Source organism: Pimephales promelas, chromosome 16 (assembly GCF_988280905.1).
Source record: "Pimephales promelas chromosome 16, fPimPro1.hap1.1, whole genome shotgun sequence".
NCBI lineage: Eukaryota > Metazoa > Chordata > Actinopteri > Cypriniformes > Leuciscidae > Pimephales > Pimephales promelas.
Genome location: NC_142784.1, coordinates 26,653,757 through 26,667,100, shown reverse-complemented (window position 1 = coordinate 26,667,100; position 13,344 = coordinate 26,653,757). Strand labels below are relative to the sequence as shown.

The 13,344-nt window shown below is 37.2% G+C and overlaps 1 protein-coding gene across 7 annotated transcripts in view; it reads right to left on the bottom strand.

Annotated features, from left to right (window-relative positions):
- Nucleotides 1-13,344, bottom strand: part of synrg (synergin, gamma) — a 48,890-nt gene that overhangs the window by 6,518 nt on the left and 29,028 nt on the right. For 4 of the 7 annotated variants that reach the window (XM_039670443.2, XM_039670446.2, XM_039670447.2 and 1 more), the window contains 7 exons: nt 11,723-11,886; nt 11,504-11,557; nt 9,832-9,928; nt 8,810-8,958; nt 7,225-7,335; nt 5,644-5,682; nt 218-250 (listed from right to left, as the gene is read on the bottom strand). In XM_039670443.2, the coding sequence (XP_039526377.2) occupies nt 218-250; nt 5,644-5,682; nt 7,225-7,335; nt 8,810-8,958; nt 9,832-9,928; nt 11,504-11,557; nt 11,723-11,886 (647 nt within the window). The remainder of the gene's footprint in view (nt 1-217; nt 251-5,643; nt 5,683-7,224; nt 7,336-8,809; nt 8,959-9,831; nt 9,929-11,503; nt 11,558-11,722; nt 11,887-13,344) is intronic. The other 3 variants (XM_039670445.2, XM_039670450.2, XM_039670444.2) reach the window with 2 other exon arrangements.

The window sequence follows — 13,344 nt, the reverse complement described above, 5'->3', positions numbered from 1 at the left end:
ATGAACAGGTGGCTCAGAATCACTGAAAAGGTCATCCTAATTCAACAGACCTTGTTTAGCTGGCGGAAAGGTTAATTACTATCTGATTGCAAACAGTGCATCCTACCTGCAAAGATGACAACCCTTCTTACAACAAAGTCTGAAGGACGGTGAGGGACACTTCAGCTTTAACCTACATTCACTAAAGTGAAGCTTTGAGAAAAACTGGAATATTTACCCTTAATTTGGAGCGACTGTCTTTTGTCAGTGCCTGCAAGTAGCATAAACAAGTCAGCATCAGCGTTAGTATAGAGCTTTTTACTATTTTTTTTGTTTGGTTAATGAGCAAAACTAGAGCACCAGAGAGCCCACAGTGGAAGAAGGGTGTCCACTTAAAGGCGGAAGCTTGTTGCAAATTAGCTACAGTACAAGACAAGAAAGGGCAACTGTGAGTAACTAGAGTTCCTAAGAATCATCAAAGATAGCTTTGTACCATTAATAAGAGTGGTGCCGAGCACCGGAAATGCATATACAACCCTTTTCTAAAATGTTTTAGGGTGCTTTCACACTTGGTTCGATTGCCTGGTCTAAACCGGTGATTGATTGCTCCCCCTGTCGGACGATGTTCAGATTATATTATTCGAGTCGACCCACGGTGCGTTTGCATCAAAACAGCTTGGGAATGACGCCACAAAAATTAATAGCGTTAACACAAACACACATTCTTATGATTATCAAAAGCGGTTCACTTTGGTAAGTTTCTCTCCTGATATGACCGCAATCGTTCCAAGTTTACATGAACCGATTTGCAGCTGAGCTCGGAAGACTACGTTCACATCATCCAATCGAACTGAACGCTGATGTCAATCGAACCCAAAAGTGCTAGTGTGAAAGCACCCTTAGGATGTGTTCACACTTGTAGATCGGTTCACTTGGTCCGGACACCAAAAAAATAAAAACATTTAGTCCTGGTCCAATTAGCATTCAGATTGGTATAATCATCACCAAACCAAAAGATACCAAACCTAAAAGACTAAAGGCATATGTTTCACAACCTGATTACTCGGGCTTTTATGATGTACTGGCCATTTTGAGATGGAACTTAGCGAACATCCAAAATGCAGTGTGCTGAGATATATACGCTCAATGTATGTGTGTAACCAGCATGTGATGGTATCTTGACCAGCTGAGGACTTGTGAAGAGCTTATAAAATGTGTAAAGGAGTCAAAACAGCGACAGGAATCTCTCCGTCACACACACAAATGAAGATCCTGATGCCTGTACCGAACTATGATGATGGGCAAACTTACGACTATGAGGAGAAGAAAACCGATATGACCACGAGTGTGAGCATTCGCTCCTTTTAAGGATCTAATCTTCCTGTTTTTGGTTTGTTTACATGTATCTGGTTCATCTTGCGTTCATATATCAGTCGAACAGCACCAGAGTTCGTTTGGAAGCAGACCGAGACCCAGATTGTTTGGCGCGCGCACCAGGGTTCGGATGGCAGCGTTCACAGTTATTCAAATGAACTGCAATAACAGAGGAACCGCACCAGGGTTTGTTTAAATCGAACCAAACATGCCAAGTGTGAACACACCCTTAAAGAAGTCTCCTATGCTCACCAAAGCTGCATTTATTTGATAAAGAAAATACAGTAAAAATTGTACTATTGTGAAATTTTAAAATCACTCCAGCCTTCAGTGCCACATCACATGATCCTTCAGTAATTCAGGGATGGAGGGACCGTTCTAATACGCCGATTTGCTGCTGAAAAAACATTTCTTAGTATTATCAATGTTATTAACACTTGTGCTGCTTAATATTTTTGTGAAAACCATGATTTTTTTAAAATCTGGATTCTTTGATGAAAGTTCAAAAGAACATTTATTTGAAATTCAAATATTTTGTAACAATATAAATTACTGTCATTTTGGATTAATCTAATGCATCCTTGCCAAATAAAAGTATTTTCAAAAATAAAAAATGTATTTCTTACTGTCAATGCACTACTTAATTGACCATGACTTTTTTCCAAGACTGTGGCAACCATTTATAAATGCAAAACTAACAGGTTGCATGTTTTTTTTTTGTGTGTGCAAGACTTCCATTTAATTAGCTGAAAGGGGAATAAGCTTGTTTGTTTACCAACCATGTCATGGGAGGACGTTCAAAACAACAAGACTTCTTACATGATTTTTAACTATTTATGTATTTTGGTGAGCCGATAATGCATAGTAAAACAAAAAGCATAGTGGCCGAATGTCTATCAAAGATCGATGAACTGCTGTTTCTGAAATCTGAAACATTCCACTCTGTCAGAATTATTTTTACATTTGAGATATTGACATCCCACGTAGCATTTATGCCATTATAAAAATAGTGGGTTAAATGCTATGTGAGATCTCAATATCTTAGCTCTGGAAGGGTCTAGAGTCTCCATTTTTGCACTCAGGTCTAAGTCCCATGGCCCTCTATCAGAATCCAGAGTTTCAAGAAGATTGGAGAAACTTTTTTTTTTTTGCACAAAAAAAAAAAAAAAAAAAACGACAGTGGTACCCCTTTCGTTTTTTTTTTTTTGTTGCAAAAAAATAAGTTTCTCCAATCTTCTTGAAACTCTGGATTCTGATAGAGGGCAATGAGACTTATACCTGAGTGCGAAAATGGAGGCTCTAGACCCTTCCAGAGCTGAGATATTGACATCCCACGTAGCATTTATGTGCAAAAATGGAAAAAAAGAAACTTTTTTTTTCACATCAAAAAAAACAAAAAACGACAGTGGTACACCTTTCGGGTTTTTTTTTGGTGCAAAAAAATAAGTTTCTCCAATCTGACAGCTCCTGTCCTGCATAATGTTAAAGGTATGCTGTATCTACTGAAGCAAACTAATGGCTTCCTTTCAACAGCTACTTGTTATTGTTTTTCACATTAGGGGCAACCAGCTGTGCTACAGGTACTTGAATTTAATAACCTGGCATCTGTTCTAATTTTAGCATGGATGCCCACCTCACAGAGTAAGGGTTTTTAATAGGATGCTGTATTAGCGTGACATTTAAGGCTGGAATATACACTACATTGCAAATTCTGAACAGATTTAAAAACACTAGGCATCATACACTTTGTAAATGGTTACCCAGAAAAAGCTGGGAAACATAGACTAAATGACTGAGGATCATACACTACCAGACTTTCAAATCGTTCTGCACACAACACATTCATATTATATTCTGGACATACAGTTTATAATCTAAACACTTCTAAGCAAACATAAAATCTAAAAGTTGTTTACTGCACAAAGTCTTTTGAGAATCTATAACTACTTCTAGTTAATTGACTTGTGAAGTATGCAATATACTTATCAAAATTATCAATCTAACCCATCTAAACAATGGGACGCTTTCTAAATGCTGTTTGTTGGAGTGGTTTGATGCATCTAGCTCAACAAATGGCTGGACTACATGTACTGAGAAGTTTTGCAAGAAACCGATTAGATTGTATGGGAAACCTGATGGATAATCATCATTTTTGCGGTTCAATTTGTGCAAAAAGCTTTACAGAGACCACAACTTGAGTTGTGTGGTTAGCTAGATACATTGGAAAAACAAGCCAAACCGCTTGAAGTGGCCAACCTTAGCATATAAAAGTCTTATAAAATATGAAAATATTCTTTTCAAATATTTTACAAGTCTTATAAAATAAGTTTCTGACTATGCTTAATTTTACGATAATAAGTTTAAAATTGAATTAAAGATTAAAATTGAATTATTGAATAAAGATTAAAATTGAACAAAACAGCAAAAACATTTATAATGTTACAGAAGAATGTTTCTATGTCTTTAAAGACTCCTAAAAATACATGCATCATGGTTTCCACAAAAGCATTAAGCAGCACAACCGTTTTCAATATTAATAAGAATCAGAAATGTTTCTTGAGCAGCAAATTGGCCTATTAGAATGATTTCTGAAGGATCAAATGTATTGGTGCACATACATACATACATACATATTTTAAATATTACTATTTTTAACTGTATTCTTGATATATTACATGCAGCCTTGTTGAGCATAAGAGACTTATTTACAATAAACAAAAACTTACCAACCCCAAACTTTTGACTGGAAGTGTATATAACATTTTATTTTAGTTTGCATAGATAATCTATGCAAAGTGCTAAGTTAATACACTGTTGCCCATTCCTGCAGATAAATCCTGTTAGCAGATGCAGCAGGATCACATGCCTCCCCGGCGGGGACAGAAACTGAATGCTAGCCCAAGGTCAGCAGAGTGAATCATCCACAGCACAGTGAAAATCTCCACCTGCAGCCCAACACCCCCACCTTTAAAAACATCTCATCTCAGAGATGCAGCTCCACCTTCAAAACCCTGATTTCATTCGCCCCAGACAGTGACGGTGCCCCCCAAACCCACCAAAAACGTAATTAAAAAGCGGGATATTAATCGGATGTCAGGAGCAGACGGAAACGGCTCTATTAATCTGCGGCGGGCTGGATGTGTTCAGCGGATCTATTAGCACCTGTGTTTTTGGTTGCCGTGACTGATGACTGAGCTGCATCTGCTCCTCAGACATCCGTCCCATGATTCCTTGCTGCACTGAGCCCCTCCATCCCTGATTGCACTCTGAGCAATGTTTACCCCTTATTACATCAGCAACCCTTGACCGTCACATTAATGTGAGGGAGATTCAGGAGGGTTTCAGTGAGATGAGGAATCTTAATGGCCATTATATGTTAACAGGGCGAGTGACAAAGTGACAATTACGTGTTTAAACCTGTACAGGATTGGATTGTGCTTATGAACAGATTAATAATTAAAAGGGATAGTTCACCCAAAAATTGTAATTCTGTCATATATGTCATGTTGGTCTAAACTACTTTGGTACCAATTCAACACTATAACAAAAAAAATTGAATGAAAATGAGAACCAAGTCAATTTGGTAACAGCATACGGTCTGACTGACAGATGATGGCTGCTTTTTAAAGTCATAGAATTATTGACTTCAAACTCATGACCAAATATAGTGCACAAGTCATATGAAACACTTTAATGCTGTTTTTATGACATCACTTTTAATTCACTTGCATGGTCTGAAAAAGAGCAGCTAGGACATTCTGCTAAAAATATTTTGTGTCCCATTGAAGAAAAGACAAAAAATAGCCTAAGGGTTTGTTTAAATGAAAGTGAGTAAAATTACACATTTTGTGTGAACTATTCCCTTACATATGAAATTTCATTTACCCCATACCACTTTTTCTTCACCGCCCAGGGGTGCCAAAATGACGAATACATCACCTATTTGCCACCTGCCTCATGCTTTTTGGACGTCAATCAGACTCACTGGACTCTTAGGCAATACAAGCTCGACATGAAAGATTTCTGTAAATGCTCAGAAAACAGGAGCTAAGAGCTCATAGCCAAATGAAATACCTAAAGCTACTTGAATGAAAGCGTGGCCTTGACCGAGCGCCTGTAGATTTAGATGCATGAGTCAGAGCGCGCCTCTGAGAGCTGTTTTTGGCAGTCTGAAACGAGTTGAGTGGCAAGAGGCGAGTTCTGGTCATTTTGACTGCAACACATGGGTTTGTCTGTCTGACCCCTGCAACAAGCTGCAAATTGGAGTTGAGGCAGTTCAGTAAATCCTACTCTTTTAAACAGGCGTCCAAAAGTGTTCTCGTTTTTCTTCTGTAAAATTGTGAAAATCAAAGAAATAGTCAGGAGGGATGTTTCTTTTGTTGTTGTTGTTTTTGAATGGGAAATTCAAATGGGAGTTTACCTAAAAATGAAAATTCTCTTATTAATTACTCACCCTCGCGTCGTTCCAAACCCTTAAGACTTTTTTGATATTTTTGATATCAAAATTATTGATATTTAATTATTGATATTTTTGATATGTTTTAGCTTACCTCAAGGGCATCCAAGATGTAGGTGTCTTTGTTTCCACAGTATTTTCAATTTTGACATTTTTCAGTCAAACCGTTGTTGTCTATCAGTCATACACTGGAGGCAAAGGGGGTCCACCAAAAAGCATGCACAGAGAAGTCAAAATTGAACATGATTTAATGACTCGTAAATGTAAGTACACATTGATGGCCTAAGACACGAAACGAGCGGTTTGTGTGAGAAAACTAACAGTATTTATATCGTTTTTACCTCTTGTAATCATAGCCATGACAAAATGATCTGACGGCACGGGCGCTTCGATCTGCGCATGCGCCGGTAGTGACCGCTTGCGCGCCGACGTCACTCTTTGTTTATACAGAGATTTCGGAAGTTTTACCTTTCACTAAACATATTTAGATATACGGGAAACCACAATGGAAGACAATTTCGGTATATCTAAATATCTTTAGTAAAAGGTAAAACTTCTGAAATCTCCGTGTAAATATTGAGTGACGTCACACGCAAGCGATCACTTCCGGCGTAACATTGAACTGATTCAGTTCGGTTCAGTTGGACATTGAACAACTGATTCAGATCACTGTGATTACAAGAGGTAAAAACAATATAAATACTGTTCGTTTTCTCACACAAACCGCTCGTTTCGTGTCTTAGGCCATCAATGTGTACTTACATTTACGAGTCATTAAATCATGTTTAATTTTGACTTCTCTGTGCATTCTTTTTGGTGGACTCCCTTAGCCTCCAGTGTATGACTGATAGACAACAACGGTTTCGGTTAGACTGAAAAATGTCAAAATTGAAAATACTGTGGAAACAAAGACACCTACATCTTGGATGCCCTTGAGGTAAGCTAAAACATATCAAAAATTTATTTCAAAGTTAACTATCCCTTTAACAGCAACAAAACTACCAAAGTTCATAAAGAGATTATAAAAGTAGAGTAAAAAGACATGATTACTTTATATGATGAACAGATTGTATTTAGGCTTTTATTCAAATTAACATATTAACATTGATCAGCAAACATAAACAGTTGCTCAACCAATATATTTTCATGATGGTGGTTTTGAATCTGTCTTTTGAACCAATAAAGCTATGGTTCCTATTCATTGTAATGATATGGAAAAGGAGAGCCAGAACATACTTTAAAAATCCTGTTTTGTGTTAGACAAAAGAAATAGAGTTTGGACCAACATGTCTGGGTAAATAAATAACAGAATTTTCATTTTTGGGTGAACTATAAAACATAAAATACAATATATTTGTTGCGTTAGTGTTGCTAATGATTGAATGCAGATGTGCGTGTTCTTGGTGCGTACAGACCTTGCTGCGCGAGTCCACGTTGAGCAGACACACTCCGCACGCCAGTTCTTTGGCATTCTTAATGCCGTGCCTCAATATACAGGAGGAGAAGTCCAGTGAGCTCTCGTCGGGCTAAAGAAAAAACACACACACAATCATCATGAATTCAGTTCTTAAAAAGCAATCCTCCACACAAATCACTGTCTGCCACTCAAACTTCAGATCAGAGACACCACTGAACCAGCCCATCAACCTCACAGCAGTTGATTGGCCCTGCAGATCAATAGATCAGCTACAGAATCTGGCCAAAACAGCAGGATCCGAGCAGAGGCAAACCCTCCACCCTCTAACCACGTTCATTTTTATTATGCTTCAGAGGGTTTGTGGGTTTTCGGCTGTGTGCCTACACTTCATTTTCCCAAGCTGATATTATCTGACCGCACAACTCTAATATTATCTGCTGGAATTGATATTCTCCCATGAGTACACTGCAGAGAGCTTTATCATGCAACTTGTTCGCTTTCCACAAATAAGGTACCTCATGACTTTATGCTTGCAAAGATATAAACATACAATTGCCATGATTTCTGTAAGAACTATGATATATGCATTGAAATATTATTATCTGACAAGTTAAAATGTTGATTTTCACTTCTCATTGACTCTTGATATAATTCTTTTGTTTTATGTTTTTGTTTACTGACTATCTGTTATAAAACATACTGTTAATGGTTTAAGCACGTTAAAGGTGGGCTGGGAAATTTCAGAGGCTAGCAAGAGCAAGCTAGATTTGAAAGCATAAGACCCCACCCTCCCTTCAGAGCATCTTCACGCCTCCTTCAAAACACAAGAAGGAGTACAGCAGAGTTTGCAAAGCATCACGAGAGACCGTGTTAAATTACGTCATGTCTCAAAGCACATAAACTTACAATAATAATGACCGTAAACAACTAAGAGCTCTGACTTGTACCATCTGACAGCTGAAAATTAATTTCAGTGTTGATAGTGCTGACATAGAAACACATAACTCTGAGTCAGAGGACGTGAACAGCTCCGGGTAGAGTGTCATGGGTAATAACGACATGGTGTGAACATAGCATAAGCTAATTTTTTTGCATCAGGTTTGTTTGTTTGTTTGGGGCACTTGGTGACTGACTATCTACAACTCTGCATAGCCTCATGGGACACATTGATGACCGAATACAATGATTGGAAAAAAATATTTTTTGGGTCCTGAGACTTCCACAGAAGATGTAAATTTTTTAATATTCAGACGACTTCTATTATTTATTCGCTATCAGGATGTGAAGAGTGTTTAAACTAGTGTTATTGCCTACCCACTTCAAGTACTAACACTAAACTGGTTAAGCTGCTTCAGAACACACCATTTGTTGAAAGAAAAAAAATAATTAAATACATTTTATAATAGCTTTAGGCTACATTTTGTATCTTGTGCCACATTTACAGAAGTGCCTATGGCTCCAGAGCTCAAAGCTCACATAAAGCATAGTTTACCTCAGTTATACTCATAAATTAAGCATGAATCAATATTTGTGCCTTACTGGACTTGCTACAAGATCTAGTATTGTTTATTCGGTCAACTCACAGTGAGGTTTGCCAGCGACATGAAGCCCATCAGGTTGTTCCACACACGGCTAATGTCTTTAAGCAGCTCCTGTAGTTTCTCCGAACAAACGGCCGTGGCTTTGATACCCAGCTCCACACGCTTGGTTACACGATACACCTCCACCACACCTGATATATATACGCAAAAAAACAACGACAACATTTGTCATGTAAAAACCTTCGATGTAATGCAAAAACCAAGAGTGTCAATGAAAATAGAAATGTATGATAGTTGTGATTGACATGGTATGAGAGTATTCATGATAGCAGTCAACTCAAAATATGTTCTTTCCCCTAAAATTTGTCTATTTAAAAACAAAAGAACATGTGAATGAGTCTATTTTTGCGTTAACAGTATTTCCAGTTTTCTCTTGCCATCATTACTATAGCAACCAAAGTGAAAGTATTACAGATATTGCCAATGCTGTTTGGATTTGTGTGCGAACAGAGCCTGTGCATAACCAAACAGGAGAAACAATAACCCGGCGGTGCCATTCCCAGCACTCACCAGTGCTGAATGTCCTTTTAAGCTGAACATATTAGAGCGGCCCAGAATAGTTGCTCTGCTCTGTAACACTAGCCTCTCCTGGCCAGACCCACAATGCCCTGCTCTGACTCCAGTCACAATCGCAAGAGCCAGATCAAAGAGCTTTAACTGTTTGTTTCTATGTATAACAGCCACACCCCATGTTCCCTTTCAGCCAGCATAGGCACGTACAGCTCATTAAAGCCACCCTGAGTGAGTGAGTGTGTGTGTGTGTGTGTGTGTGTGTGTGTGTGTGTGTGTGTGTGTGTGTGACAACAGAAATAGGAAGCAGATAACCAAAACACCTGGCCTGTCTGTTTGACGGAAGACTGCAGGGACGCATGAGGAGCAGGTATGAATGTGTTTAAAGATATGGTGTGACATGGCTGATCTTATGAGATTTACTGATGTCTGTTATGATGGGTAATGCTGGCCTCTGATCAGTAAATGAAGCGTGGATGTAGTCGTAGTCTCACCTAGAAGGTACTCCGTCCCCTGTGCAGACTGGATGACCTCTGTGCACACTGTGGAACTGCTGATGCTATTAAGGGTGTTATTAGCAGTGTTGATGACCTGAAAGGAGAAGAAAAGACATGGCTGTAAAGTGGCTAAAGTGGCATGGCTAAAAAGACATGGCTGTATAAATATTTTACATTATCCCCCGGTTTCACAGACAAGGCTTAAAACTAGTCCTGGTCTAGCATGTTTAATCTGTTTTAAACTAAAGCAACTTGCACTAACATCTTAAAATATGTCAGTGCCATTGTTTGTCTCAAGATGCACACAAATAAAAAAAAAACATAGCTTTTTGAATGTCCAAGGCCTAATCCTGGCTTAAATTTAAGCCCCGTCTGTGAAACCAGGCCAAAATGTTTATGTTAATTCATGATTATGACAAATGATTTCATATCAATATTTCCTGAGAAAAGCCCTCAAAATTAATTACTGCTATTCAAAGACATTAAACTGAGGAAAGCACGTAGATTCACAAAAAAAGTCATTGTATGTCCTCATCATTAAACCTTAAGATTATTAATCCAGTCTAAACACACGAATGTATCTAATGTGAATGATTTGAAATTGCTTAAAGGGAATCACAAAAATAAACTAAAGGGATAAACAAACATTCTTTAAAATATCTCCTTTTTTGTTCAATAAAGAAAGAAACTCATACAAGTTTGGAAAAACATGAGGGGGGAATAAATTATGTCAAGGGATAGTTTGCCGAAAAATGAAAATTAAGTAGTAAAAAAAAGGGGGGAAATTAGATTTTTAATTGCCAGCCTGAAATATTCCCTTTAGGGAATATAAATTCATTACTTTTTCTTCTAACAAGCCAACACATTTCTACAACAACCAACAAGACATGTTGTCAAACAAATTTATATAATGATCATAAATGCGAACATAGAACAGTTTCTAAAATGTTTCTATGAAATATTTCTAAAATTTCTGTAATGCAAAAACAAAACAAAAAAAATCATAAAATGTATCTCTCTTTATAAATCAGCTCATCTTAAATTCACAGCAATGTGTACAAGCGCATCACCTCCACCAACACAACGCCCACAAATATCCCTTTATAGTTCAGAAAAGTATCAATAGGCAAGGAAATCCAAGCACACTCTCAGACAATGTATGGCATGGCCTGGTTTCAGTATGTGTGTTTGTAGGCATTTATTATAGTTATTTTCCGGAAATCATTAATATAAATGACTTCATTTCAGTGATGTAATTATTATAATTTGCACATATAATTATACTAATGCATATCATTCCATGATCATGAATTAATTGAATCACTGGTATAAGAGCACCAAAAAGTTTGTACACATGCTTCAGTTGGCGTACACATATTACATTTTCACATCAGTTTCTGCCTTTATAAATCCCTATTTGTTCCTCACTTAGGATGTAGGATAAAATCTATGGAATTTAGGATCAATTCCGATTGCATGTGCATTTTATAAATAAGGCCACAGGTTTATATTTGTGGCAACATAGGTTCCATAATGTTCCAACTCCTACTCTGTTGTTGATTTTGGTATTGTGTTATTGTGATTCTAAGTGTATCTGGAGACTGATAGAGTTTTAAAGTGTAAACAAAACTCTTTATGAATGTGTGCGTGTGTGTGTGGTATACATTACCTGCAGAGCGCTCTCCAAACACCTCTGCCATTCGTACGCATATCGCTCGCTCTCCTGCCAGGAGTGTTTGGACGAGAGACAGTGGGAGAAAAAAAAAATGAAAAAGATGAAACCGAATAAGAGCTTTGTTCATTGAGAAACCTCTGGCTGTATTCAACACAGAGAACCAGTCTGTGTGCACAAAGAGAATGAAGGACGAGAAGAGAGCAAGTGACTGACCTCCACCTCTCCTGTGAGGTCCTTGTACTTGTCGCGGATGATCGGCAGCGCTGGTTTTTCATTTAGGGTGTTGGAGCGGTCTCTGAAGGGCTGCTCAGGGGCAGGAGAGGGGATGGAGCGTACAATTTCTTTCTCTCCCAGACTGTGGCTACGCTTATGAGAACCTTTGTACAATTACATGAAAGTAAAAAATAAAAGAAAGTTTGCCAGAAAGTTTCAATTTAATGACTGTAAAACATCAGGTAATGTAACTTACCAAGTAAAATTGATAATATAGTACAATGTTATCAACATTTAAAATGTATGTCTATATATTATCAAAGGTAAAAAATAAAATATTAAAATGTTTTTGGTCATTGAAATCAAGCTGAAATAAAATGCAAAATTTAGAAATAGAAAAAGTTGGAATTACTAAAACTGCAATAAAAATAAAGTTAAATAAAAAAAATATAGAAAAAAAATATAAAGGATGAAAGCACATAACATTTCTACAACTTAAAGTAAAATTAAAATAAAAAACAGAAAATACAGTATTTTTTAATATTTTAAATTACAGTTATAACAGTATGTATATAATATAAAAATAACAGATCATGAGTCATAGCACAACATTAGCTAAAATTTCCTAACATTTCCTGTTTTATGGGTATTTTTTATGCATGTTAATCACACCACATGGCTTTGGCGAACATATACCATTAAATATTTTTTATATTATGTATAATATAATTATATAAGGTTACGTTAAAACTTTTTTTTTCTACAAAATATTACTTTTCGGTTCAATAATTAAATACTTCTATTGTACCACCCTGACATTTCATGGAAAAAAAAATTTAAAAAGAGATGCACTGGATCCAATGCACTCATTGGGTCTCATTCACTAATAACGGTGTGGATTATTCTGTATTGGTACGCACATGAGAACTCATTCAATCTTAACCTCAAATTTTTTTTTTTTTTAAATCAGAAATTAAAAACATGCACTTCACAGTTCTATTTGAATTGTATTTGTAATACATAGACAGGTCATGTGACAAAGGGGATGACACATCTTACCCCACACTAACTCTATATTTAATGTACGAGTTGAATTGTTGATCTTGCTGTATAATTAAAACGTTCAGGAGCACACAAACTGTCATTGGTAATCCACGGTTGGGCCACAACACGAACCACAAACACCTCATTTGCAACAAATGATAATTATGTGCAAAACAGCAGCATAGTAATATGGACATGCATTATTCATGAGGCATCGCACAGTCAAACGGGCAAGAAAAAGCATGCCGTGCACACATAAGCAAGGAGACGGACAGCGGCACAACAAGCTCATGTGATGCAGGGACAGGTAAATCATCATCAGTCTCTGCATGATTTCAGCCGCTAATCCATTCCAGCACAAACCTCATTCCTCAGATTAACTGTCTGATAGGAGGTCGGCAAAGGAGTAAACCCTCTTTTGTTGAAACAAATGAAATTTAGCGGATGTGGTTGGGGATCAATAAGAGACAAATAAGCGTTTATGCCATTGAATAAGTGCTAATGCATTTTTGGGGAGCGAGGATGAAAAACCAAAGTGATGAGGGAAATGGGTGGTAATGTTTATACATTGACATTGC